The sequence below is a fragment of the Podarcis cretensis genome (assembly GCF_951804945.1).
Source record: "Podarcis cretensis genome assembly, chromosome: 14".
In the NCBI taxonomy this organism is placed as follows: Eukaryota; Metazoa; Chordata; class Lepidosauria; order Squamata; family Lacertidae; genus Podarcis; species Podarcis cretensis.
In genome coordinates this window covers 48,744,494-48,768,954 of record NC_137183.1, presented here as the reverse complement: position 1 = coordinate 48,768,954, position 24,461 = coordinate 48,744,494, and the positions used below count along the sequence as shown (strand labels likewise).

Below are 24,461 nucleotides of genomic sequence, written 5' to 3'. Positions count from 1 at the left end.
AGACTTATGAAGCAAAGTCACAATTGATATGGCACAGTGTGCAGGTATGGTGCAGTAATTCAACAAGGTGGCTAGGAAGCTCAGGTTGACATCTCAGGTGGGTTTGAGAAGACAGAGTGAAAGGAAGCGCTTGGAATATCTTCAGTGCACAGGTGGAAGAAAGGAGGAGTCCTTTCAACTTGGAGACACGTACATAGTAGCACCCTGACAACACTGGAAGTGACATGCAACAAGGTGCTCATGCTCTGTCCAACAACGCATGCAACGTCCCTTAGAAGAGATGCCAATTCATGCACGGTGCAAAGGTGAGGACGCACAGGGGTGTGCCACAGCGGCGGCAGCAGTGGCTGGGGAATGGTGGGCTTGACTTCATTCTTTGTTATTGTGATGCGGGACCAAGGCATAGCCCCACAGAAGCCAAAGCACACACTGCTGCACGAACATATGTGAGGCAAGTCTGGACTATGTATGTTTCCTTGATATGCTCCTGCTTCCCTTGGGGCCATAAAGCTCCAGGACAGGTCTCACCAACAGCTCAATGTGTGAGATTCTACACACAGCAGAGGCCCAGGATTGTTGGGGGGAGAAGAAGTCCTCTAGGACAGTGATGGCCAAACTTGGTCCTCCAGCTGTTTTGGGACTACAAATCCCATCATCCCTGACCAGTGGTCAGGGATGATGGGAATCGTAGTCCCAAAACAGTCACTGCTCTAGGAAAAGGAAACTCTGGGGCATTCGTTTCATAACTTAAAATAAACCGAATCACCGTCAAGAGACCATCCCATGCCTTACCAGCGAGAGATTTAATCTGGGCACACAGATAAATTCCCCACCTCCCTGCTTAATACATAAGAGACTGAGAACGTTCTCTCTGTGTGTGGTTAATTTCTAGATTTCTTCAGGGGACGCATTCATTCCAATAGTCCCTCGAAAGCTCCTCCTGAAGGTTTGAATTGGTCTGTTGCGTACTCTGTGTCGGGGACGGGACGGGGAGGGATAACACTTGCCAGTCTGGCATGCCAAGGACAACAGTGGGTTGGAACAACATAACGGGCCTCTCAACTCCAAATGCCTACCTTTGACGTAGCTAGCTAGACAAAGATGGGGTTAACTGGTTTGGGGGATGGTGGGAAATTTCCTAGCTATGTAGTGTTCTACGGATTTTGAACTGCACTCCTTCCCTCTGTCCGTGGCTTCTCAATCGTCATGACGCTCCTCTGCCCTTGAGACCTGTTCTGAAAAACTTCTGAGAAGGAAGTGGCCATGTGGGTGAGCCTTCTTCCCACTTTGACTGGTGTTGTCGATTCAAGCCATAGCATCTTTCCCCGTCCAGTTAAAAGCGCCAAGTGACAACATGACTAGGCCAAGCCCAGCTCAGTTCTGCTGCAACTCACAGATATGACCACTGGCCACAGACACACACTCACAGATCCACCACAAGCCACAGAGAAGGAGTCGCGCGTCGGATCTTTCTGAGTCTGCCATCTTTTTTTTTGCTAAGAAGAACACCTACAGAAAACCAAAGCAAGAGACCCAAACCCTTCAGGATAGAAATAACGGGAGGAATCGCCTCCACCATTATTTCAGTTCTTCGTTACGGTGGGAGGGGGAGGATATGTTTAGATCAGGGGTGGGACCAAACACTACATATCCTTACCTGGCTCTTGGGACTCGCCCCAGGTAATACACCTCACCACCCCATCTACACCATGCCCTCCTTGAATCTTATGCTCAAGGGGTATGTTTCTTGCTTGCTTAAGAGGGGGATAAAAGTGTGTGCAGGAACCTCTGAGTGGCTAGAATGTGACCTGCGATGCTAAGGTAAGTGTTGTGTCCATTGCCGCACTAGCCTGCGACCCCCAGAATGTTGCCTACAACTACCGTATTGCCCCGAATATAAGCCACACCTTTATTTTCCAAATTCCGACTGTGAAAAGTCAAAGTGAGACTTACATTCACAACCAGCTTCCTGGCACTACCACCCTGAATGAGGGATGGGAGGGGGGCGGCCGGCACCAGCTTCAGGAGGTAGTGCCGGGAGGCGGGCACACAGTGCACTCAAAACTGAGCACCAGCTGCCCCCTGTTCAGGGTGGTAGAGCTGGGAGGTGGGTGCACAGCACGCTCAGAACCAAGCGCCGGCACCGGCTGCCCCCTCCCTCGCCCAGGGCGGTAGTGCTAGGAGGTGGGCCGCACCCACAAATAAGCCTTCAAATTTAAAGATGCGGCTTATTTGCGGGTGCATCTTATATTCGGGTCAATACGGTAAATGTGGCCCTCAGCTGAAAAATGCCAGTTGTGTGGTATCTGCTGAGGTTCTTCCCCCAGTTCCTACTGCTAGGCAGACTACTGGGAGCGGCCGCCGAGACCATATAACACTGGTCTTGAAAGACCTACATTGGCTCCCAGTACGTTTCCGAGCACAATTCAAAGTGTTGGTGCTGACCTTTAAAGCCCTAAACGGCCTCGGTCCAGTATACCTGAAGGAGCATCTCCACCCCCATCATTCTGCCCGGACGCTGAGGTCCAGCGCCGAGGGCCTTCTGGCGGTTCCCTCAATGCGAGAAGCAAAGCTACAGGGAACCAGGCAGAGGGCCTTCTCGGTAGTGGCCCCCGCCCTGTGGAACGCCCTCCCATCAGATGTCAAAGCGATAAACAACTACCTGACATTCAGAAGACATCTTAAGGCAGCCCTGTTCAGGGAAGTTTTTAACGTGTGATTTTACTGTATTTTTGGTTTTTATGGAAGCCGCCCAGAGTGGCTGGGAAGGCCCAGCCAGATGGGCGGGATATAAATAATAAAAAATTATTATTATTATTATATTATTATTATTTCAACCAGAGAAGCCAGGGATTAATAAGAGGCTGTGGCGTGTAACCCACCAGGATGTTGCTTTGAGAAACATCCTGAGAAAACAGGCTGTTGTGACCTGTGAGATGAGCCCCCTGCTGCAGAGATCTTTGCGGAATTCCTTCCAGGCAATCATTCTTATTTCAATGTTGCTGCTGTGCTTTAAACTTACATCACACTGCCTTGTTTATACTGCTCCTTCTGTTCTCATTGCCTTGGCTGTTTCAACATTGCCCTGCCTTGATTTTTTTTTTTTTTTATGGAGTCGTTTCAATCATGCTATTAATCTGCTGGTGCTCTTAACTTTTTCCATTATGTGCCAATAAGCCATTTAAGTGACTTTGGTTGCAGTTGTGGGTTCATGGAGCTGATCACAGGCTCTGCTTCTATACCCCAGTGGATTAGGTAAAGGGTAAAGGGACCCTTGACCATGAGGTCCAGTCATGGCCGACTCTGGGGTTGTGGCACTCATCTCGCTTTATTGGCTGAGGGAGCCAATGTACAGCTTCCGGGTCATGTGGCCAGCATGACTAAGCCACTTCTGGCGAACCAGAGCAGCGCACGGAAATGCCGTTTACCTTCCCACCGGAGCGGTACCTATTTATCTACTTGCACTTTGACATGCTTTCGAACTGCTAGGTTGGCAGGAGCAGGGACTGAGGAACGGGAGCTCACCCCGTAGCGGGGATTTGAACCGCTGACCTTCTGATCGGCAAGTCCTAGGCTCTGTGGTTTAACCCACAGCGCCACCCGCATCCCTTGCCCTCAGTGGATTACAAAGATGCAAATTCGAACCCAGATTAACGGTGATGTTTCCTGACCCCAGTGTAAACAAGGAGTTCACCCCAGAATTCCCCAAACAAATCATCTTGACCCTGCTCTGATCACAGCTCTTTACGACCACATGGCAGCTAAATAATATTTAGGGCAGGCATGTGGTTATGTAGGGCAGAAAGAAAAAACACAAGGAAGAAACCAAAAGCAGGTGTTCCTGCCTTTACTGCCCCCCAGGGATGGACCATATTGAGCTTCAAGCATCTTGGGCACTTAAGAAATTGGAATGGAGGGAGCAGATGGAATTTTGTGAGACATTTCCAAGATTGAGGCAGGCAGGAAAGATGCCTGAGGAAGATTCGTGTCCTCAGGCCACCTACAGAAATCGTTGCAGGGAGCTCAGCGACGGAGAACAGAACCGGAATGGAAAAGTAAACCTTTTCTCTGCACATTCGGGAGGGCAGATCTGAGAGCATCCCATACTTTGTGGCGCTCTTGCCCTTTCTGAACTCATCTCGCAGCTGCCTCCAGGCGCCCGTCTCCTGGGAGCGGAGGCAGAGCCGATTCTCATGGATTTACAAAGGAAATGTTTATGAAGCACTTAATATTGACTTTGCTGCTATTGGGGGGGGGGGGGGGAGAAAGCCTGGGAGACTGCGATGGAGAGAAGCATGTGAACTAGCACACCCTCCCTCTCTCAGAAAAAAATATGTTGAGCTCTCTCAGATCAGCAGCCGAAGTGGCGGTAAAAGCATCAAGGGCTGGTCTGCGCTAAACATTTACAGTGGTGCCCCGCAAGACGAATGCCTCGCAAGACAGAAAACCCGCTAGACGAAAGGGTTTTCTGTTTTGGAGGTGCTACGCAAAACGAATTTCCTATGGGCTTGCTTCGCAAGACGAAAATGTATTGCGAGTTCCTGCGGGTTTTTCCCCCCTTCCCCCCCTTTTTCTAAGCCGCTAAGCCGCTTATCTGCTTATCCGCTAAGCCGCTAAAAGCCGCTAATAGCGCTAATAGCGCTAATTCGCTAAGCCATCAATGGGCTTGCTTCGCAAGACGAAAAAACCGCTAGATGAAGAGACTCGCGGAACGGATTAATTTCGTCTTGCGAGGCACCACTGTACATTGGTTTTATATTTTCATAGATCTCAGCATTCATTCCAGCAGTGGTTGGAGGGTCAGTGTAGATGGTGGTGTTTATGTTTGCTTGGCTGGAAAATTGCAAAATTCAGCGAAGGGGAAGTCTAGGTGTTCAACACAGCCCTACCTGTGGCACCCTCCTGTATCAACCTGCCTTTGACTCAATTTGCTATTAAAACAGAGAGAGAGAGAGAGAGAGAGAGAGAGAGAAAGGAGAAGGAGGGGGAAGAGGATTGTGGGAAAATCTTTTGGCTTCCCCACCTACTCTGCCCAGAAGGCTGCCAGTCCAATCTAGAATCCCACCCACCCACCGGTGGGATAGCTGAATGTGCATCTCTTCTAAAGGGATTCCACCTTTGGGCTCTTCCTCCTCGACCCCCAAGCTGGGAGTCTTCCCCACTTCCCCGACCCCCACGCTCTGCCATTCCCACCCCATGCAGCGTCTGTGTGGCATGCGGGGACCATGCACCGAGACCCTCCAAAAAAAGGAAGAAAGAAAAGAAAGTCAGCTAGTGGATCTGTTTTCCTTATTTAAAAACGTACCATAGGAAATCCCATTGATGGGCCTTAAATAACATTGGCGATGCTTTAAGTCCCAGGGTTAGGGACAGCAGGACACGCTTGGGAATCAGAAACGAGGCAAGAGAGAGAGATAGATGTGTGGCTGGGGAACCCACTGGAGATTTGGGTGGGTGCGTCCAATGTACAGGTGAAACTTGAAAAATTAGAATATTGTGGAAAAGTTCCTTTCTTTCACTAATTCAACTTCAAAGGTGAAACTAATATATGAGATCGACTCATGACATACAAAGCGAGATATGTCAAGCCTTGATTTGTGATCATTGCGATGATCATGGCATGCAGCTGATGAAAACCCCAAATTAGCAATCTCAGAAAATGAGAATATTCAAGGAAATCAGCCAAACAAGGATTGCAAATCGAGCAAGATTGGACCTCTGAGAAGTAGAAGCATATCTCACTTTGCATGTCACGAGTCAATCTCATATATTAGTTTCACCTTTTAAGTTTAATTCCTGAAATAAAGGAACTTTTCCACGATATTCTAAATTTTCGAGTTTCACCTGTAGCATCCTTAACCGTGCCTGAAGGAACCTGCCAGTAACTTAACCCATAGTTGAGGTTCCTGTACTCAGAATTCATACATAGCAAGGCAACTTGGACCTCCTCTATGGATTTCGTTTATCAAAGATCCTCTTATCCCTGATCATTTAGCTCAGTATTGACTAGCAGCGGCTCCCCAAGGTCTCAGCTAGGAGTCTTTCCCAGCCCAGTTTCTGAGGATTGAAATTGGGACCCTCTGTAGGCAAGGCACGTGCTTCACACTGAACTATGTCCTTTCCCTTAACAATAAAGTAAGATTCTAGACCTCATCGTTCTGAATGAAGGGGTAGTTCATAGGTAGCCTGCTATACACTATTGGTTCATCTAGGTCAGTGAGGTCTACACCAGCTCCCCACAACCTGTTGGCCACCCGGGCACTGCCGGACTACAATTCCCATCATCCTCAACCATTGGCCACGCAGGCTGGTGCTGGTGGGAGTTGTAGTCCCCGTTGCAGTCCTGGATATTTGGGTAAACCGTGCCAAGTGTGCAATAGGAGCCAATGGAAGGGGAACAGGGGAAAGGCCAACTCTGACTCTTAAAGCATCTCCAAAAAATGGAATGGGAAGGGAAAAAGAGAGAGAGAGCGTGTCTTCTTCCGTCCCGTTGTCAAACCAAAGCAAACCAAAAAGGAATCCGGGGGCAAAAGATATCTTGCTTTGGAAGCAGGCAAGGCTCAGAAAGATTGTGATTTGTACCGCTGTCTACCGACCAGACATGTATATCGCCTTACTCCTGCGCTTTTTCTCCAGCCTCCGGAGCCTCTTCTCCTCGCGCCGCCGGGCCTCTTCCGCTTCCTGGTGCTGCCGGCACTTGTGGAAGTTCTCCACCACCACCCCGACGAACATGTTGAGCACGAAGAAGCTGACGATGAGGAGGAAGGAGATGAAGTAGAGGAGCATCCAAGGGTTGTGGTTCTGGCTGGGCTGGCGGCGGAGGTGGGAAGGAAGCAGGGAGACAGAGAGAGACAGAGCAATGTGGGATGAGCATGAGAAGGTTCAATGGAGCCCACCATCAGGTAGCGTTTCTTCAACTGGCACTGGACTACAGTGCCCATCATCCCTGACCATTGGTCCTGTTGGCCAGGGATGATGGGATTTATAGTCCACCAATAGCTGGAGACCCAAGTTTGAGAAACACTAGCATAAGGCCACACCACACATTTATTACCAATTGATCCTTTTTATTGAGTTTCAATTTTTAAAAACAAATTAACAACAGATTAATTCGAATTTAAAACAAATTTACAAGTTGACTTCCCGCCCCCCTTTCAATAGGTTTCTTTTCTTTCCCACCTTGACTGCTCCTTTCCCGTAATTTCTGTTCCACTACTTAAAATAATTTAACATTTAGTTGTTCATTTCCCACCCTTTCTCAGTTTCCATGGGCTGTGCATGTTTCAATTCCTGCTTAGACTTTTGTTGAGCTAAAACATTTCCCCAGTTATTCAAGTAGAGTTACTCTTCCTTTATCTATCCACATCGTAATGTTAAATCATATTTCTTCCAATGCATCTTATTCATCTTGCCTTTATGATTTCACAGTGCTCTAATAAGCAATGGCAAATGTATCCTCTTCTTTTACCCTAGCATTCTATTCAGACTCCATTCTATTCAGAGAGAGGAGCTACCCAGCTTTGAGATAGTAACTAGGCAATCAGAAGGGAGGGAGCAGCTGGGTGATACATCAATTGAGTGTGTGTGTATCATGCTTGCAACATGATACTGTAATAAAAAGACTATAAATCTACTGAATGCTTGTTAATTCTTATTGGGGAGCTACCAGAAGGGAACTCCCGTACTTGATAGGACCTGAGTGGTCTTTCTCTCCACCTGAGTCCCAGCCTCTTACTTTTATAGGATTTGATTGGGGCATCCAGGACCGCTTGACAAGGAAAGGGCAGGTTTAAAGCGCTCTTGAATACTGCATACGCCGCTAGGATTTTAATAGCAAAAAATTGGAAACGTGACTTAATCCCCACAAAAATCGACTGGCAAGTGAAGATGATAGAATACCTAGAACTTGCGAAAATGGCTGGGAGAATAAGAGGAAACTCAAACCAGAAAGTCAGTAAAGACTGGACAATATTCCAAGAGCATCTCAAAAAGTACTGTGATAATGCGAATCTCCTGACAGATTTAGAGTGAGCCTTGAATTACAAGGAAACTATAAAAGCAAAATTTTCTCTTGATAAGTAACGGAAAAAATAAGAAAGTGCGTACAGATTAATAAGGTGTAAAAAGTACAATGAGGTGAATCGGAAGCCAAAGTATGTGTAATGTTAGATGATATGTGGTTAGTTAGAGTCTATGGTTTGTTTATGGTGTTTTCTGTTTTGTTTATGTTTTGTAATAAAGAACTTTTTTAAAGAACAACAACAAACTGCATATGGCAAGCATGAAAGGATGGATATGCAAAGACCTTTAAATCTTTCCCCAATAACAGTGTTACGATCTTTAGCTTCTACCTGCTGGTCGATGCCAACTGCGTCCAGTCCGTCATACATGATGTTCACCCAGCCGTCTTTGGAGGAGAGGACGAACAAGGACATTAGGGCCTGTGGAAGAAAGGGAGACAAACCCTCTGTTTATGAAACCAGTTCTCCTTTGGCTCCTCGCCTTTCAGCAATTGCTCAGGCATGCCATAGAAAGCTACCTAAGAGTCAAAACAGCTGGTAATAATAACTGTAGAAGTAATAAAGACACCATCCACAGAATGGAGACGCAACTTTGAAATCAACATAAAGGCTGTGTTCATGGTCACCCATTTCTTCATTATTTAACAGATATTTCAGAGAAACTAGCAAGGAAATACCTCGGTCCTGCAATCACGTTTCACACGATTACATACAAAACTCTCTCTCTCTTTCGGCATAATTTATTAAGAAATTGCAGGGACGTGGGTGGCGCTGTGGGTTAAACCACAGAACCTAGGACTTGCCGATCAGAAGGTCGGTGGTTCGAATCCCCGTGGCAGGGTGAGCTCCCGTTGCTCGGTCCCTGCTCCTGCCAACCTAGCAGTTTGAAAGCACATCCAAGTGCAAGTAGATAAATAGGTACCGCTCTGGCGGGAAGGTAAATGGAGTTTCCGTGCATTGCTCTGGTTTGCCAGAAGCGGCTTAGTCATGCTGGCCACATGACCCGCAAGCTGTATGCCGGCTCCCTCAGCCAATAAAGCGAGATGAGCGCCGCAACCCCAGAGTCGGTCACGACTGGACCTAATGGTCAGGGGTCCCTTTACCTTTTTATTAAGAAATTATTTGTAACTGTCTTGCGTTTTGATCTCTATGAAGTGGAAGATTGCTATTTTTTAAAGAATGAACACGAGCATTGAATTAATTGTATTGAAATATGTTCTGGAATAATTCATTGTTTCTATGAAAATAATCTGAAGGATAACCCATGTTCTGAAAGTGTAAGTTGATGGGAAGAGATTTCCACATACCAGATATACTCGGGTATAAGCCGACTTTTTCAGCACATTTTTTATGCTGAAAAAGCCCCGCTTGGCTTATACTCGAGTGAGGCGGGCAGCTGAGGCGGAGGGACGAGTAGCCCAAAAGGAGCCCTTTCTTGCCCCTTGTTCCACTGCTGCTGCCCACCTCTCGCAAGTGCAGGCACAGGAGCTGCGCTGCGCTGTGCCTCTCCCAACCGCGGCTCCTATGCCTGCTCTTGAGAGTGGCAGAGGTGGTGGCGGAGGGACCAGAGGCCTGAAAGTAGCCCTTTTGGACTGCTCCTTCCTCCTCCTTTGCTGCTGTCGGCGGCGGCAGAGGAACAAGCAGCCCGAAAGCAGCCTTGTTCTTCCTCTGCCGCTGCCGCCACCACGAGGTTTGTGGTGTGGTGAAGCTGCTTATACTCAAGTCTATACGTTTTCCCAGTTTTTTGTGCAAAATTAGGTGCCTTGGCTTATGTTCGGGTTGGCTTATACTCGAGTATATACGGTAATTATTTTTACATTATTTTCCTACTGGACAAGTTTCTAGTTCATAGGTAAAGGTAAAGGGACCCCTGACCGTTAGGTCCAGTCGCGGATGACTCTGGGGTCGGAGCGCTCATCTCATATTACTTTGCTTTCAGTCTGCAAAGGTTGCGCAATCAGTTCTGTCCTACCCCCTTTTGCAATGCCTTTCCTTTGCCTTGAAATCAATCGGGCAGTATTACGTGACAACAATGTAATTAAAAGTTTGCTGCAGCAGACAGCAAGACAAATGAAAACATACTTTGGGGCGGAAGGCAAACTGCAGCAGAACTGAAACAGTGCTGCGTGCGATGGGATGAAAAGGGACACCTTAAATTCACAGGCTGAATGCTGGGAGGTCAACAGTAGGTGGAGCCATAGCCAATGAGAGGAGCAACCATAGCAAATCAGAGGCAGAGCAAACGAATTCTACCCCACTCTCTGCTGAGGCAATACTGAGACTAAGGAGGAAGAGGAAGCTGACAGTCAGAGTGTCACTTCCTGGAATGCTTGAAAGAAAGGAATATGTTTTTTATTGTTGTGTTTGCTGGGTTCCTTGAGGAGGAAGGGCGGGATCAAATTCAAACTGAATTAACAAGTCTTAAAAAAACATTCTAAGGTCAAGGCACACCTAACATGTTAAGTAAGCAATAAGTGGCTTGATAGCACTTTTGGTGTGTTGGCAACACATGCTCGGGTGGCGGGAGTAGAATGATTCTGAAGGTTTCTGGCATCGGGGTGAAAAAGCAAGTGGTGGTAGGCACCTATAGGCTAGTGCTAGTGACGTCCTCAATCACAGATCACCAGGGCAGTTTTTTTTTTTAAAAAAAGAAGTGTCCTGAAATTATTTATTCTCTCCCCAGCCACAGTGTATAAGCATGGCAATGCATATATGGAACTTTAAATATATACAGGTTGGGGACCTTTAAGCATAATGAGAAAGAATAAGACTCTCCCTAGTGGTGCAGCAATAAAACTGCTAGCACATTTGCAAAGCTAAGCAGGGTCTGGTATGGTTTCAAATTGGATGGGGGACCATGTGTTGAGATCCCTGCATTGGTGTCCCTTCTAACTCTACATTTCTATGATGAGTATTGAAAGTCAACACTATGTTTGGCTAACAAGATGTGTACTGGTGGAAGGCAAAGCTCAGTTTGCATGGTCTCCTCTCTTCTCCTTACCTGCCCCAAGTTGTCGAAGTTGTACTTCCGCCGGACCCACCTGTAGTGGGCGTTTCTGCAGTCGGCCTTGGTGGAGATGTTTCGGATGTCCAACCCCTCACAATGGTAGAATTTGCCTTTAAACAGCTGGGACAAATACAAACAAAAACCAGGGAGAGCGAGAACATGAGCCTTGCTTTATATTTTTATGAATGTTCAGTTTATAAATTCATAAGTAAGAAAAATAACCCGGGGTCACGAAACCTGAGTGGTGAGCAGTAGATTCGGTACAAAGAAAATTATTCACGCAGGATGGAATTAATTTGGCTGAGTAAATGTACCAGTCCTCAATCATGCATATTTACCAAGAGCAATGACTCCTTGTGCCTGAGAGATCAGGGCAAGGCAGAGCCCCAAGAACAAGGCATTTCACAGTAGAAAAAGAAGCCACAACTCCCAATATAGAGAATATAGGTCAGTTTTGGTTTCTCTCAATTTCTGTCCCCTCCCCACCCCCATCTTAAGTTCAGGTTAGGGCAGGGGACAGCTGACAGAGTTAACAGGGGCTGCAAAAATCGAGAGAAGTGTTGGTGGACTTCACGTTTTCCTCCACATTGTGATTTTTGCCTAGTACACATACACACTCTCTCTCTCTCTCACACACACAATTCAGGATATATTGCCAGGTCAAAAATTATGAAACTATTATGAACTGGACTTCAAACCAGTTTTGGACAATATATCCAAAAGCCTTAGTTCAGGTATATAAATATCTTAAAGAAAATTGTTTCAGTTTCTCCCCATTTCTCATGTTTCCAGTCAAGTTACAGGGAACCAGGCAGAGGGCCTTCTCGGTAGTGGCACCCGCCCTGTGGAACACCCTCCCTTCAGATGTGAAGGAAATAAGCAGCTATCCTATCTTTAAAAGACATCTGAAGGCAGCCCTGTTCAGGGAAGTTTTTAATATTTAATGCTGTATTTGATTGGGAGCCGCCCAGAGTGGCTGGGGAAACTCAGCCAGATGGGTGGGGTATAAATAATAAATTATTATTATTATTATTATTATTATTATTATTATTAAGTTCAGATCTCCACATTTTTGTGTTAGGTGTTCTTTTTTAACATCCTCACAACCCCTGCCCCAATTTTAGTGCAATTTTTTCAGGAAAGTATACATTTTTTTTTTTGGCATGCAATCTGTTGCATGCAATTTTTAAAATTTGCAAACATTTCCCTCTAACATCATGCATTTTGGAATGCCGTTTTCATTAGCACATGCATCTGCATGCAGATTTGCGCATGCTCTTGGGCTGAAGCTCAACGTTGCAAAATTCAGAGGAGCGCTCGCTTCGAAGGACAGCCACACGTCGGTTCAACAGTTGTTTCAGGAAGTGAAAATGGATTAAGTTTGCATTTAAATCTGAATTTCTCCCCCACCCCTAGCTCTAGATGACTTAAGTTGCTGGGGCATGCTGGCTGCTGGAGTGGAAGGGAGCTGGAAAGTCTTGGCTAGGGGTTTGCTTAGCCAACAAGAGAGGAAAATGATTACCTGCACTCCTAAGATGCCGAAGATGATGAAGAAGGCACAGCAGATCAGCACAATGTTGCCAATAGGCCTGAGAGAGGATATCAGTGTCTCCACGACAAGCTTCAGTCCCGGTGCCCTGCTGATGACTCTGGCAAGAAGATTACCAACGTCAAATTTAGACTATATATATTAGTTTTTTAACATATCATTTCCAACATTCATATAACATAACTTCTTATCTTACACAATATTTTTGACTTCCGTCAACACCTCTGACGATTTCCCGTCTTTACCACTTATTCTGCATTTCTTAATTTCTCTATTACTCTTAATTATCATCAACTAATAACTCTCCTCATAGTCTTTCTTATAATATTTCAAATAGTCCTCCTTACAAAACTTCTTGCAGTCCTACAAGCGTAATCTGTTCATTACTATTACTTTTCAAATAGTTCATATATTCACTCCAGTCTTCTAAGAATCTCTGGTCCCGCAGGTTTCGAATCCTTCCTGTTAATTTATCTAATTCTGCATAGTCCATCAATTTCATCCTCCATTCTTCTTTCGTCGGCAGTTCTTCTTGCTTCCATTTTTGTGCCAATAATATTCTTGCTGCCGTCATTGCATATAAAAACAACTTACAGTCTTGTCTATTCATATCATCTCCTACAATGCCACAAATTTAGACAAATTCATGGAGGTTAAAATATACTAATGACTACGGAACATGAAGGACATTTTCTTCCTCCACTGTCTGAGACATCCAGTGAAGCTGAACGTCAGGAAGGACAAAAGAAAGGACTTCTTCATTGCAGCATGCAGTTAGACTGTGGAACTCACTGCCACAAGAGCCGGGGCGGCCACCAACCTAGACAGCTTTAAAAGTGGGTTAGACAAATTAATGGGAGAATTAACGGCTACTAGTCATGTGGCGCTGTGGGTTAAAGCCTCAGCGCCTAGGACTTGCCGATTGAAAGGTCGGCGGTTCGAATCCCTGCGGCGGGGTGCGCTCCCGCTGCTCGGTCCCAGCGCCTGCCAACCTAGCAGTTCGAAAGCACCTCCGGGTGCAAGTAGATAAATAGGGACCGCTTACCAGCGGGAAGGTAAACGGCGTTTCTGTGTGCGGCTCTGGCTCGCCAGAGCAGCGATGTCACGCTGGCCACGTGACCCGGAAGTGTCTCCGGACAGCGCTGGCCCCTGGCCTCTTAAGTGAGATGGGCGCACAACCCCAGAGTCTGTCAAGACTGGCCCGTACGAGCAGGGGTACCTTTACCTTTTACCTTTAGTCATGATGGTTATGTTCAGAGGCACTGATGCTTCTGAAGACCAGTTGCTGAAAACTGCAGGAGGCGAGAATTGCTCTTGTGCTCAGATCCTGCTCACAAGTTTCCCTTTGGGGCATCTGGCTGGCCACTGTGAGAACAAGTTGCTGGACTAAATAGGCCGCTGGCCTCATCCAGTAGGTTTATCATATGCTCGCATTTTATTACTAGGGTCTGCTGCCCCTTGTTTGCGTTGCTTGCCAACCCTGTCTATGTCCCTCCACCCATGCTTTATTCAAACCTCTGCTGTTGTTCAAAACCAGGCACCCCCCCCCAAACTCGGCCCTCCAAATGTTTTGGGAATACAGTTCCCATCATCCCTGAACACCGGTCCTGTTAGCTAGGGATGATGGGAGTTGTAGTCCCAAAACATCTGGAGGGCCGAGTTTGGGGGTGCCTGTTCAAAACCACCATTTGAAAACCTGCCTTCTCTTTTGCTTCCTTCCCCTGTTGTGACTTCATGGAAATCCAGGATTGTGATGAGGCACTACAAATCTTCTAAGGGGAGCTGCGTGACGACAACCTTACATTTTATGTATATAGGAAGAAATAGTATTTTATGATTTGTAGCATTTGGTGTTTTTTGTTTGTTTGTTAGGTTCTCCCTGCCCCTCTTTTACTTAAATACTATGGTTCAGTTTCCTGAGAAGAATTCAGATTGATGCCACCCAGCCGAACCCAAGACAGACAGATGCCAATCAACTTTAACTCACCACCTGACTCTCTTTTTTCCCTGCTGCTGCAAAGTTTGGCTTGGCTAGCCTTTTTGAATCTGATCTTTTGGAATATGAAAAAGGTTCCTTCTCTCCCCAAACATGCACCACCTGAAATTAAGACCTTTATGCCTTCACCCAATAAACCAGGTGAATTGAAGGCAATTTTCCATTCCTTTTCAAAGACGTGACCTTCACCTTAAATCTGCATTTAAAGCACTACAATACCACTTAAAACAGTCATGGCTTCTCCCAAAATATCATGGAAGCATAGTTTTGTTAAAGGTGCTGGGAGTTGTTAGGAGATGCCAATATTCTGCTCCCTGAGCTACAATTCTCAGAGTGCTTTAGCAACCAATCCTTTTTCCCAGGTAACTGTAATTCTGTAAGGGGGAGGGGGGTCTCCTAACAACCCCCAGACCCTTAACAAACTACAGCGCCCAGGATTCAGGGCCGCAATACCTCAAGGACCGCCTCTTTCTATATGAACCTACCTGAACCCTGAGATCATCTTCTGGGCCCTCCTTCGTGTGCCTCCTCCTCGAGAGGTCCGGAGGGTGGCAACACAAGAACGGGGCCTTCTCTTCAGTGGCTCCCCATCTGTGGAATGCTCTTCCCAGGGAAGTTCGCCTGGCGCCTTCATTATACACCTTTAAGCACCAGGCAAAAACCTCCCTTTTTAACCAGGCCTTTGGTTTATCTGTTTGGTATCCTATACCAGGCTTGCTCAACCTCTGCCCTCCAGATGTTTTGAGACTACAATTCCCATCATCCCTGACCACTGGTCCTGTTAGCTAGGGATCATGGGAGTTGTAGGCCAAAAACATCTGGAGGGCCGAAGTTGAGGAAGCCTGTCCTATACCCTTTTAAAATGTGGCTCTTGTCTTGGCAGGGGCGGGGTGTTGTTATTGGATTATTGCTTTTATTTTGGTTTTATACACTGTGATCTTTTTTGTGAACCGCCCTGAGACCTTCTGGTAAAGGGCAGTATATAAATTCAGTAAATGAAACGATTCTTTAGCAGAAGCCATAACCATAGCATGGCACTACTTCAAAAGTATAGTGTCACCAGGATAAGGAAAAGAACAGTCCTGTCTTGATGTGTTGGTGCTGACCTTTAAACCCTAAACAGCCTCAGTCCAGTATACCTGAAGGAGCGTCTCCACCCACATGGTTCAGCCCGGATACTGAGGTCCAGCGCCGAGGGCCTTCTGGCAGTTCCCTCACTATGAGAAGCTAAGTTACAGGGAACCAGGCAGAGGGCCTTCTCAGTAGTGGCCCCTGCCCTATGGAACGCCCTCCCACCAGATGTCAAAGAGAAAAACAACTATCAGACTTTTAGAGGACATCTGAAGGCAGCCCTGTTTAGGGAAGCTTTTAATGTTTAATAGGTTATTGTATTTTAATATTGAGCTGAAGCCACCCAGTGTGGCTGGGGAAACCCAGCCAGATGGGTGGGGTATAAATAAATTATTATTATTATTATTATTATTATTATTATTATTATTATTATTATCCCAGTAGTGATGTATGGAAGTGAGGGCTGGACCATAAAGAAGGCTGATCGCCGAAGAACTGATGCTTTTGAATTCTGGTGCTGGAGGAGACTCTTGAGAGTCCCATGGACTGTAAGAAGATCAAACCTATCCATTCTGAAGGAAATCAGCCTTGAGTGCTCACTGGAAGGACAGATCGTGAAGCTGAGGCTCCAATACTTTGGCCACCTCATGAGAAGAGAAGACTGCCTGGAAAAGACCCTGATGTTGGGAAAGAGAAAGATGGAGGGCACAAGGAGAAGGGGATGACAGAGGATGAGATGGTTGGATAGTGTTCTCGAAGCTACCAGCATGAGTTTGACCAAACTGCGGGAGGCAGTGGAAGACAGGAGTGCCTGGCGTGCTCTGGTCCAGAGGGTCATGAAGAGTCGGACATGACTAAACGACTAAACAACAACAACATTATTATTATTGATGTGGAACCGCAGAACCAAGCAGAGAGCAGACAAGATTTCCCCAGGCGAGTGATCTTCCTCCGTCTCTAGGCTTATGGCTCAATAGTTAACTGAAACACACATTTCCTTTTGCTCCACTTCAGACACTGGAAGTGTCATCTGACTGCAGCTCTTGCCAAGATGCGAAATTGCTGCTCGGTGGGATCGAGCGGGAAGCGTCAGCTCAGAGTTCCCGAAGCGTTCCCCGCTGTGGTTCAAATGCAAATCCTGCCCAAGCCAATGTGACTCCTCACCTGTTATCTCTGCCCCCCCCTTCGCCTCCACTGCTCCATGGCTGACACGCCACATGCTGGGGTCATGTCCGCCCCTCCTGGAACAACTGTGAGGTTCTGCAATTTGACATGTCATTTAGATGACGGGGCCGCCGGCCCGATATGCGCGTCTCTGAGAAAAACGCAAGCAAGGAGAAGGCGTTTATCGTGCGAGGCTGATAATGCTCAGTGCTCCAAACATGTTCAACCTTTCTGCTTGCACGGGAAGGTTAATTGTATGGGTAGGAGTGGTGTGCAACCCGATTCTGGTTTCTCTGCAGGAACATGCATGCATCGAGCCGCAAAAGGAGCATTTGCTCAGGTCTCTGGGGTGGGCAGGATTGCATTTGCACAGTTAAATCTAGCCTGCTGGCTGCGCTCCTTCCTTGAGAATCTAACCTCAAGGTTAGATTACTGCAATGGGTTATATTTAGGGCTGCCTCTGGTATAGAATTCAGTGTAGAATTCAGCTGGTGTAGAATTCAGCGGCCAGGTTGCTCACCTCACCGAAGCAAGACAGTTTGAGAATTTTACACCGATCCTCGTCCGACTGCACTGGCTACCGATTAGTTTCCGGACCCAATTCAAAGTGTTGTTTTTGACCTATAAAGCCTTAAATGGCTCAGGACTGCAATACCTCAGGACTGCCCTGAAGAAGAAGAAGAGTTTGGATTTGATATCCAGCTTTATCACTACCCGAAGGAGTCTCAAAGCGGCTAACATTCTCCTTTCCCTTCCTCCCCCACAATAAACACCCTGTGAGGCTGAGAGACTTCAAAGAAGTGTGACTAGCCCAAGGTCACCCAGCAGCTGCATGTGGAGGAGCGGAGACGTGAACCCGGTTCACCAGATTACGAGCCCACCGCTCTTAACCACTACACCACACTGGCTCATCTTCTGAGATCATCTTCTGAGGCCCTCCTTTGTGAGCCTCCTCCTCGAGAGGTCCGGAAGGTAGCAACACCAGAATGGGGCCTTCTCTGCAGTGGCTCCCCAACTGTGGAATGCTCTCCCCAGGGAAGTTCGCCTGGCTCCTTCATTATACACTTTAGGCACCAGGCAAAAACGTTCATTTTTAACCAGGCCTTTGGTTCATCTGTTTGACATCCTATACCAGGCTTCCACAACCTCGGCCCCCCAGATGTTTTGAGACTAAAATTCCCACATCCAGATGTTTTGAGACTACAATTCCCATCATCCCTGACCACTGGTCCTGCTAGCCAGGGATCATGGGAGTTGTAGACCAAACACATCTGGAGGGCCAAAGTTGAGGAAGCTTGTCCTATACCTATTGCAATTATCGGTACGGTTTTAATATATTTTATATATAATTTTAATTCTATCAATATTCAACTTTTTAAAAAATGGTTGTTTTTTTCTATGTTTTCAGTGGTTCTTGTTTTTAATCGTAAGCTGTCCCATCAGGGGAGACGACAGGGTATAAAAAATATACTCAAATATAAATCCATTGTTCTTCTAAGTAAGAATGTAAGAAGAGCTTGCGGGATCAGGCCAATGGCCAGTGTAGTCCAGCATCCTGTTCCCACAGGGACCAACCAGATTCCTGAGGGAAACCTGCATTCAGGATTCGAACACAAGACCAATCTCTCCTGCGGTTTTTAGCAACTGTTACTCAGAAGCATTGCTGCCTCCATGTTTAGAGGCAGTGCTGAGCCATTGAGGCTAGTAGCCATTGATACCCCTTCTTCATGAATTTGTCTAAGTCTCTTTTGAAGTCTGTGTCCGTCGCTGCCCTCCTGAGGGGCCAGTTCCACAGATTAACAATGCGCCGCATGGAGAAGTCTCAACTTCAATCTGTCCCAAATCTTTTAGCGTCCAAGAGGGATGAAAGCTTATCTCTATCCACTTTCTCCATGCCATCCATAAATTGATAAATTTCTGTCATGTCGCCTCTTAACTCGCTTTTTCTCTAAGCTGGAAAGTCCCACACGCTGCACCTTTTTCTAATAGGGGAGTCTCTATATTTCCCTCAATTGCAGTGGTTGCCCTTTGGAGAACCTTTTCTGCTTTAGAAGATAAACAGTGAAGCAAGCAAGCTTCTTCTTCACAAAAGGAGCTCCAGAGCCGAGACCAGCCTGGCTGCTCTTTCCTCCCCAAAAGCACAAAGTTCAACGCTAAGCATAAATCAACCTGCGTGACAACTCTAGTGAAATAAACGGTGCTTTTCCTTGACAGCTGTGCCGATGCTTTGCTCAAGACAGTTTGGAAATGATGGATGACCCAGAATGTGCCAACCTGGCTTTTGGGAACGTGCCTTATACTGAGCTGGTATTGTCTACACTGACTGGCAGCAGCTGTCCAGGGATTCAGGCAGAGGACAATCCCCTGCCCCACCCAGAGTCTGGGATGGAGCCCAGGACTGAGAAAGCAGATCTTACACACCGTGGAGCTACTGCTTTTCCTCAAAGATGCAGGAAGATGACTTAAAGCAAGCCAGACCTGACTCCAATTTGTCTGCTCCCCAGAGTTTCAGGCAGGGCAGATGTCCTAGAGATGCTGAACCTGGGACCACCTGGATGGAAAGCGGATGCTCTGACCATCAGGTATGGACCCAAACAATGCCATGATGGGCTTCTAGTCCTCCAAAAGAGGAGTAGCCTATCTGGTGCTGTTGGACACAAAATCCCATCGTCCCTGACCTCTGGCCATGCTGGCAAGGCCGGCCGGGAGCCACAGTCTAAGACAGGGGTCAGCAAGGCTTATTAGCTATGGGCCGGATCACTTTCACGGAGATTGTCTGTGGGCTGGACCAGCACAACACGACTCCGGAAATTGTGTCTGCGCATGTCCGCGGTACCGGAAATCTGCACCTGCGCAGAAGCGATTTCCAGTATCTGCAGGTGTACAGATGTGATTTCCAGCACCACTCGGTGAGTCCCTGCTGGGTGACCTTGGGCCAGTCACACTTCACTCTGAAGTCTCTCAGCCCCATTCACCTCACAGAGTGTTTGTTGTGGGGGAGGAAGGGAAAGGAGAATGTGAGCCGCTTTGAGACTCCTTAAAGGGAGTGAAAGGCGGGATATCAAATCCAAAGTCTTCTTCTTCTTCTTCTGTGCCGCGTCAGTTTAGCGCAGCGCAAGGGGGACTCGTCAAGCAGGTGGCTCAGTTCGGGGATGGCTCGTGGGCCGGTAAAACGGTCTTTGTGGGCTGGATCCGGCCCATGGGCCGCACGTTGCTGACCCCTGGTCTAAGAGTGCCATGTTGGCTCCCCTTGTGGCTAAAGACTGGAAACACACACACACACACACACACACACACACACACACATATTACCATGAAAACTTTAAAACTTTTTGGAGTTTCTGCCCTGTTTTTTAGAGTTTGTTTGAAACTTTAAAACCACAATTTCTTATCACTACTGCTGGATTCTCTTAAATAGGGCTATGTTTAAAACTTGTCATTGAGGTTTTCATACCTTTTCTGCAAACCCGAGGAAGCATTTTCAGCCCTGCTCTTGAACTTGTGTGATATCACTTAAAATCTTATAATGTCTTTATTTCCTTCTGAGGAAACTGATTAGTTCAGTGAAATGGGTTTTGTAGCTGGCATCTCATAAAGTCTTTGTTTAATTCTAGTTTATTTTTTGATTAGATTATTGTTATTCTATAGACGATTACTTCTCGTTTCGGGGATTTTCACGGCAATTTTTTTTTTTTGTGTGTGTGTAATTTCTTGGTTCCGTGACTGTCTTTTTTTCAAAGATTGGAAACATGGCTTAGAACCCCCCTCCTCAAAAATCAGACTAGGTGAAATGCACATGTCCCAAGATTGGTCTCCCAATTTTCTTCTTATTGAAAGGCACTCTTTGCACGGGGCTGCAAACTCCATCCTCAAGCCTCCATGTTCAGAGGCAGTCTACCACACACACAAAAAGTTGCTAGATATCATGTCTCGAGAGCAGGCTTCCTGGATGTTCATTTAGATGGGCTTCTGGACCATCCAGGACAACTCTTAAATTTGCTCGCGATGTTGGGAGTGGAAGTGTCTAATCTTTTATCCCTGGGAGATCGAAATGGTCCCTTTGACACACTGATTTCCCCCTTTCCCCCATCATGAGTGGGAAATCAGGTAGCCCTAACAGGTGCTTCTGCAGAGGGGAAAGGAAAATACCGTAAAGGTCTTAAGGTACGCAGCAGCCGAAGTACGCGAAGGACCCCCAATATCTTTGCCCCGCCTGCCGACGCCATGGAAACGATGATGTCGATGATAGACACGAAGACGAGGATTCCGTCCAGGACGTTCCAGCTGCTCTGGAGATAGGTGTTTTCCCCGGAGAAAAAGCCAAGGGCCACAACCTGAAGGCAGAGAGAATGGTGAGGCTTAAGAAGCCGAAACAATAGCTTGGCTGATTCTCCTATCGTACAGAATCTTGGTACATCGGAAGCTTTCTGATACCAACTCCTTTCGGGCAAATGGGGCACTGCCCTAACATCCTCAGTCTAACCTCAACCAGACCTTGCATGCCTACCTTCTTCCTCACAACCCATCCAGGTGACAGGAGCAGGCCGGCAGTAAATCACACTGTGCACATTGGAGAAAGCTCTTCATTAGCAAGAACGGGATTTGCACAGACCTGGAGGAGTGTCAGCTCTAATGAGCACAGCAGCTCATCCCTGGTAGGTCTTGACCCATGGATCTGTTGCTGAGACTGAAAGCCCCTGCCTCCCCACCCTCCTTCCTCTGCAGGGTTTTCCCCCAAGCAATCAGAGACTGCGCCTGTGTGAAGCCAACCCTCTCCTCTGCCCTTTTCATGCCTCTTCTGGTTCTGGGAGACAAGCGGGGAGGGGAGATTGTTGCAGCAGGAGGGGGAGACAATTGTGGCTCTTTGCCAGCCAGACTCATCTCTTGGCCTCTCTCCTCTCCTGCTTCTGCCTCTGACTCTGGACTTCTCTCTGCCACAGATTCCCCCCGCTAACTGAGTGCTGTTACCTTCCAACATCTCAACTTCGCAGTCTTCTCCCTCTCTGACCACTCATTGTCTTCCCACCACCAATCCCCAGTGGTAAACTTAGATGTTAGATTCCTTCCTTAAGAACTGATAACACTTTACAGAGGAAAACTGAACGAAACAGCGTATAATTGGAGGAGGAAGGGATGGAGAGGGTTTTCTTTCTTTCTTAGCTTCAGCCTTGTACAGGGTAGGAAGACATTCAGCTCAATATACACAGGGGAAACTCCCTCAGGTCCACATAGCCAATCGGACCATGTGCTACCTCAGCAAAGATCATGCCATTATGTTTGGTTGCTAAGCAACCTCTTTTTTAAAAAATTGCAACATAATGACCATTACTAACAAAGGTAATAGATTTCAGGACTATGCCACTTCAGAATGTAGTGGGCTCATATTTTTGAATTCCCCCCTCATGCATCAGCATCACTCTCACATGACTGGAATAGCTCAGTTGGTAGAGCATGAGATTCTTAATTTCAGTGTTGTGAGTTCGAGCCCCACGTTGGGCAAAAGATTCCTCCATTGCAGGGGGTTGAACTAGATGACCATTGTGGTCCCTCACAGCTCTACAATTCTATGATCCTTTGTGCTGGATTATGCCCTGTAGGGAGGGATATTTACCTCTTTGCCACAAGGCGGCATATTTACCAGAAATATGAAATCTCTCTTCATAAGCTAAAGTGGTGCGCACTGCAATTCTACCACCTCAGTCAACCATCCCATTCTGCGTAATGGGTAGATTGCCTTTCACTGTGCATGCATATAGTGCAAATAAGACCAGGACCAAGCTCTGATGGTTTCTTTTCTGCATGCCTCCTGGTTCAGCTTTACCTTGACCATCATCTCGGCGACAAAGATGGCAGTGAAAATGTAGTTGGAGACGCTCAAGAATATCCGCTCCTGTAAAAAATAATAATAATCGAGGTAGGGAGAAAAGGTATGAGCGAGTGGGCAGACTGCTCAATCCACAATGCCATGTCGTTACACTCGGGGCAGATATATATACAGTGGTACCTCGGTTCTCGAACATAATCTGTTCCAGAAGACCGTTTGACTTCCAAAATGTTCAAAAACCAAGGCGCAAAGGGCTGGCTGCAAGTTCAATGGAGAAAATAGAAAAACACACAGCGGAAGCCATTTCGACTTTGGAGGTGCATATGAAAATGGAAACATTTACTTCTGGGTTTTTGGCGTTTGGGTTCCTAACTGTTCAGCTTCCGAGACACTCGAAAACCGAGGTGCCAGTGTGTGTGTGTGTATCACTTGATTGTAAAAAAACCCCCTCAAAATGGTTTACAAAGAAGACAAAACAATAAAGTTATTGATAAGAGCAATGAACAACACTAATTTAAGACTTTCAAAAAGGTAAAACAACAGTTGACTAAAAACATATGAAAACTTGCATCGTCATTCTAAACTTTTTTTGGTGTGGGAAACCCGAGCGTCTGATGGGGCTCCCGTGGCTTCTGATAGGCTGCAGGAGCTTTGGTTTTCGAACATTTTGGAAGTTGAATGGACTTCCGGAATGGATTCCATTCGGCTTCCAAGGTACAGCTGTAGATATCTTTCCCCATCTGCATCTGTGTTGGATTTGTTTTTTAGACATTTTGGTTGTTTTATCCAGCGTTTTTTCCTCCCTAAAAATTTTTTTAGGGGTAATCTCATTTTGACTCAAGAAAATCACCATTTTATAGTTCAAATCAGGAAAAAGAAATACAGTAAATGGAAAAAAGTACAAAGATTCATAAAATGTTTAGGGGCATGTGTACCCGTGTACCCCCAGAAAAAAACCCCTGTATATATATTTCTACATCACATGATTGTAGAAAAAACCCTCAAAGTGATTTACAAAAAAGACAAAACAATAAGGTTATTGATAAGAGCAATGAACAACACTAACTTAAGACTTTCAAAAAGGTAAAACAACAGTGGACTGAAAACAGACTGAAACTTGCATCGGCATTCTAAACTTTTTTTGGGTGAGGGGAATGAAGTTTCATTGAGTTCAGCTGGGCTTCCTTTGTTTTAGGAAATTCTGCATAGGACTGAAGCTTTAGCCTCCTTAAAAAACAAAACAAACTTTGCATAATGTAGTCACAGGGAAGGACAAATGCATAGCTTATTTAAGGATTGTTTTTAAATCTTGCTTTTCAGCTTGAAAAAAAAAAAGCCCTTACAAATCAATGCAAACAAACCATATTATTTTTTGGCTGAGTCCAGGCTTACAAAAGGCATGATGTGCAAGGGAAAAAATGGATTTGGAGAGAGGAGGGGAGCCTGAACAATTCCTTCAGCAGCAGCATAACACGGCTGCTATATTCTGCCTCCATGAGTGGTCGAGCCACCACATTATATGCCAGCTGCAGCTTCGAGACCAACCTCAAGGGCAGCCCCCAAAGAACACATTGCAGTAGTCTAGTCTGGCCTTCTTCCCAGTCCTTGAACTATGCCCCTTGCTTGGCCAGACAGAGGATGGAGAGATATATGTGTGGATGAGTGTGGAGGGAAGTCTGGCTTTTGAGAGGCTGGAATGTAGCCTATGGCACAGATAAGAATTAGCCACACCCTCTTTCCCCTAATGGCCACTCCCCCTTTTGCATTTGGCCCAACCCACTTCTGGTATGGCCTCAGAAGGCTTCCTATGAGGCAGGGCATCCCCTGGA

The 24,461-nt window shown here is 46.4% G+C and overlaps 1 protein-coding gene across 3 annotated transcripts in view; it reads right to left on the bottom strand.

Annotated features, from left to right (window-relative positions):
* The window catches only part of CACNA1H (calcium voltage-gated channel subunit alpha1 H), a 382,159-nt gene that overhangs the window by 35,844 nt on the left and 321,854 nt on the right, over positions 1–24,461 (bottom strand). For 2 of the 3 annotated variants that reach the window (XM_079953635.1, XM_079953637.1), the window contains exons 20-25: positions 22,630–22,698; positions 20,958–21,142; positions 12,551–12,677; positions 11,023–11,148; positions 8,352–8,441; positions 6,597–6,810 (exon numbers count right to left, since the gene is read on the bottom strand). In XM_079953635.1, the coding sequence (XP_079809761.1) occupies positions 6,597–6,810; positions 8,352–8,441; positions 11,023–11,148; positions 12,551–12,677; positions 20,958–21,142; positions 22,630–22,698 (811 nt within the window). The remainder of the gene's footprint in view (positions 1–6,596; positions 6,811–8,351; positions 8,442–11,022; positions 11,149–12,550; positions 12,678–20,957; positions 21,143–22,629; positions 22,699–24,461) is intronic. The other variant, XM_079953636.1, reaches the window with a different exon arrangement.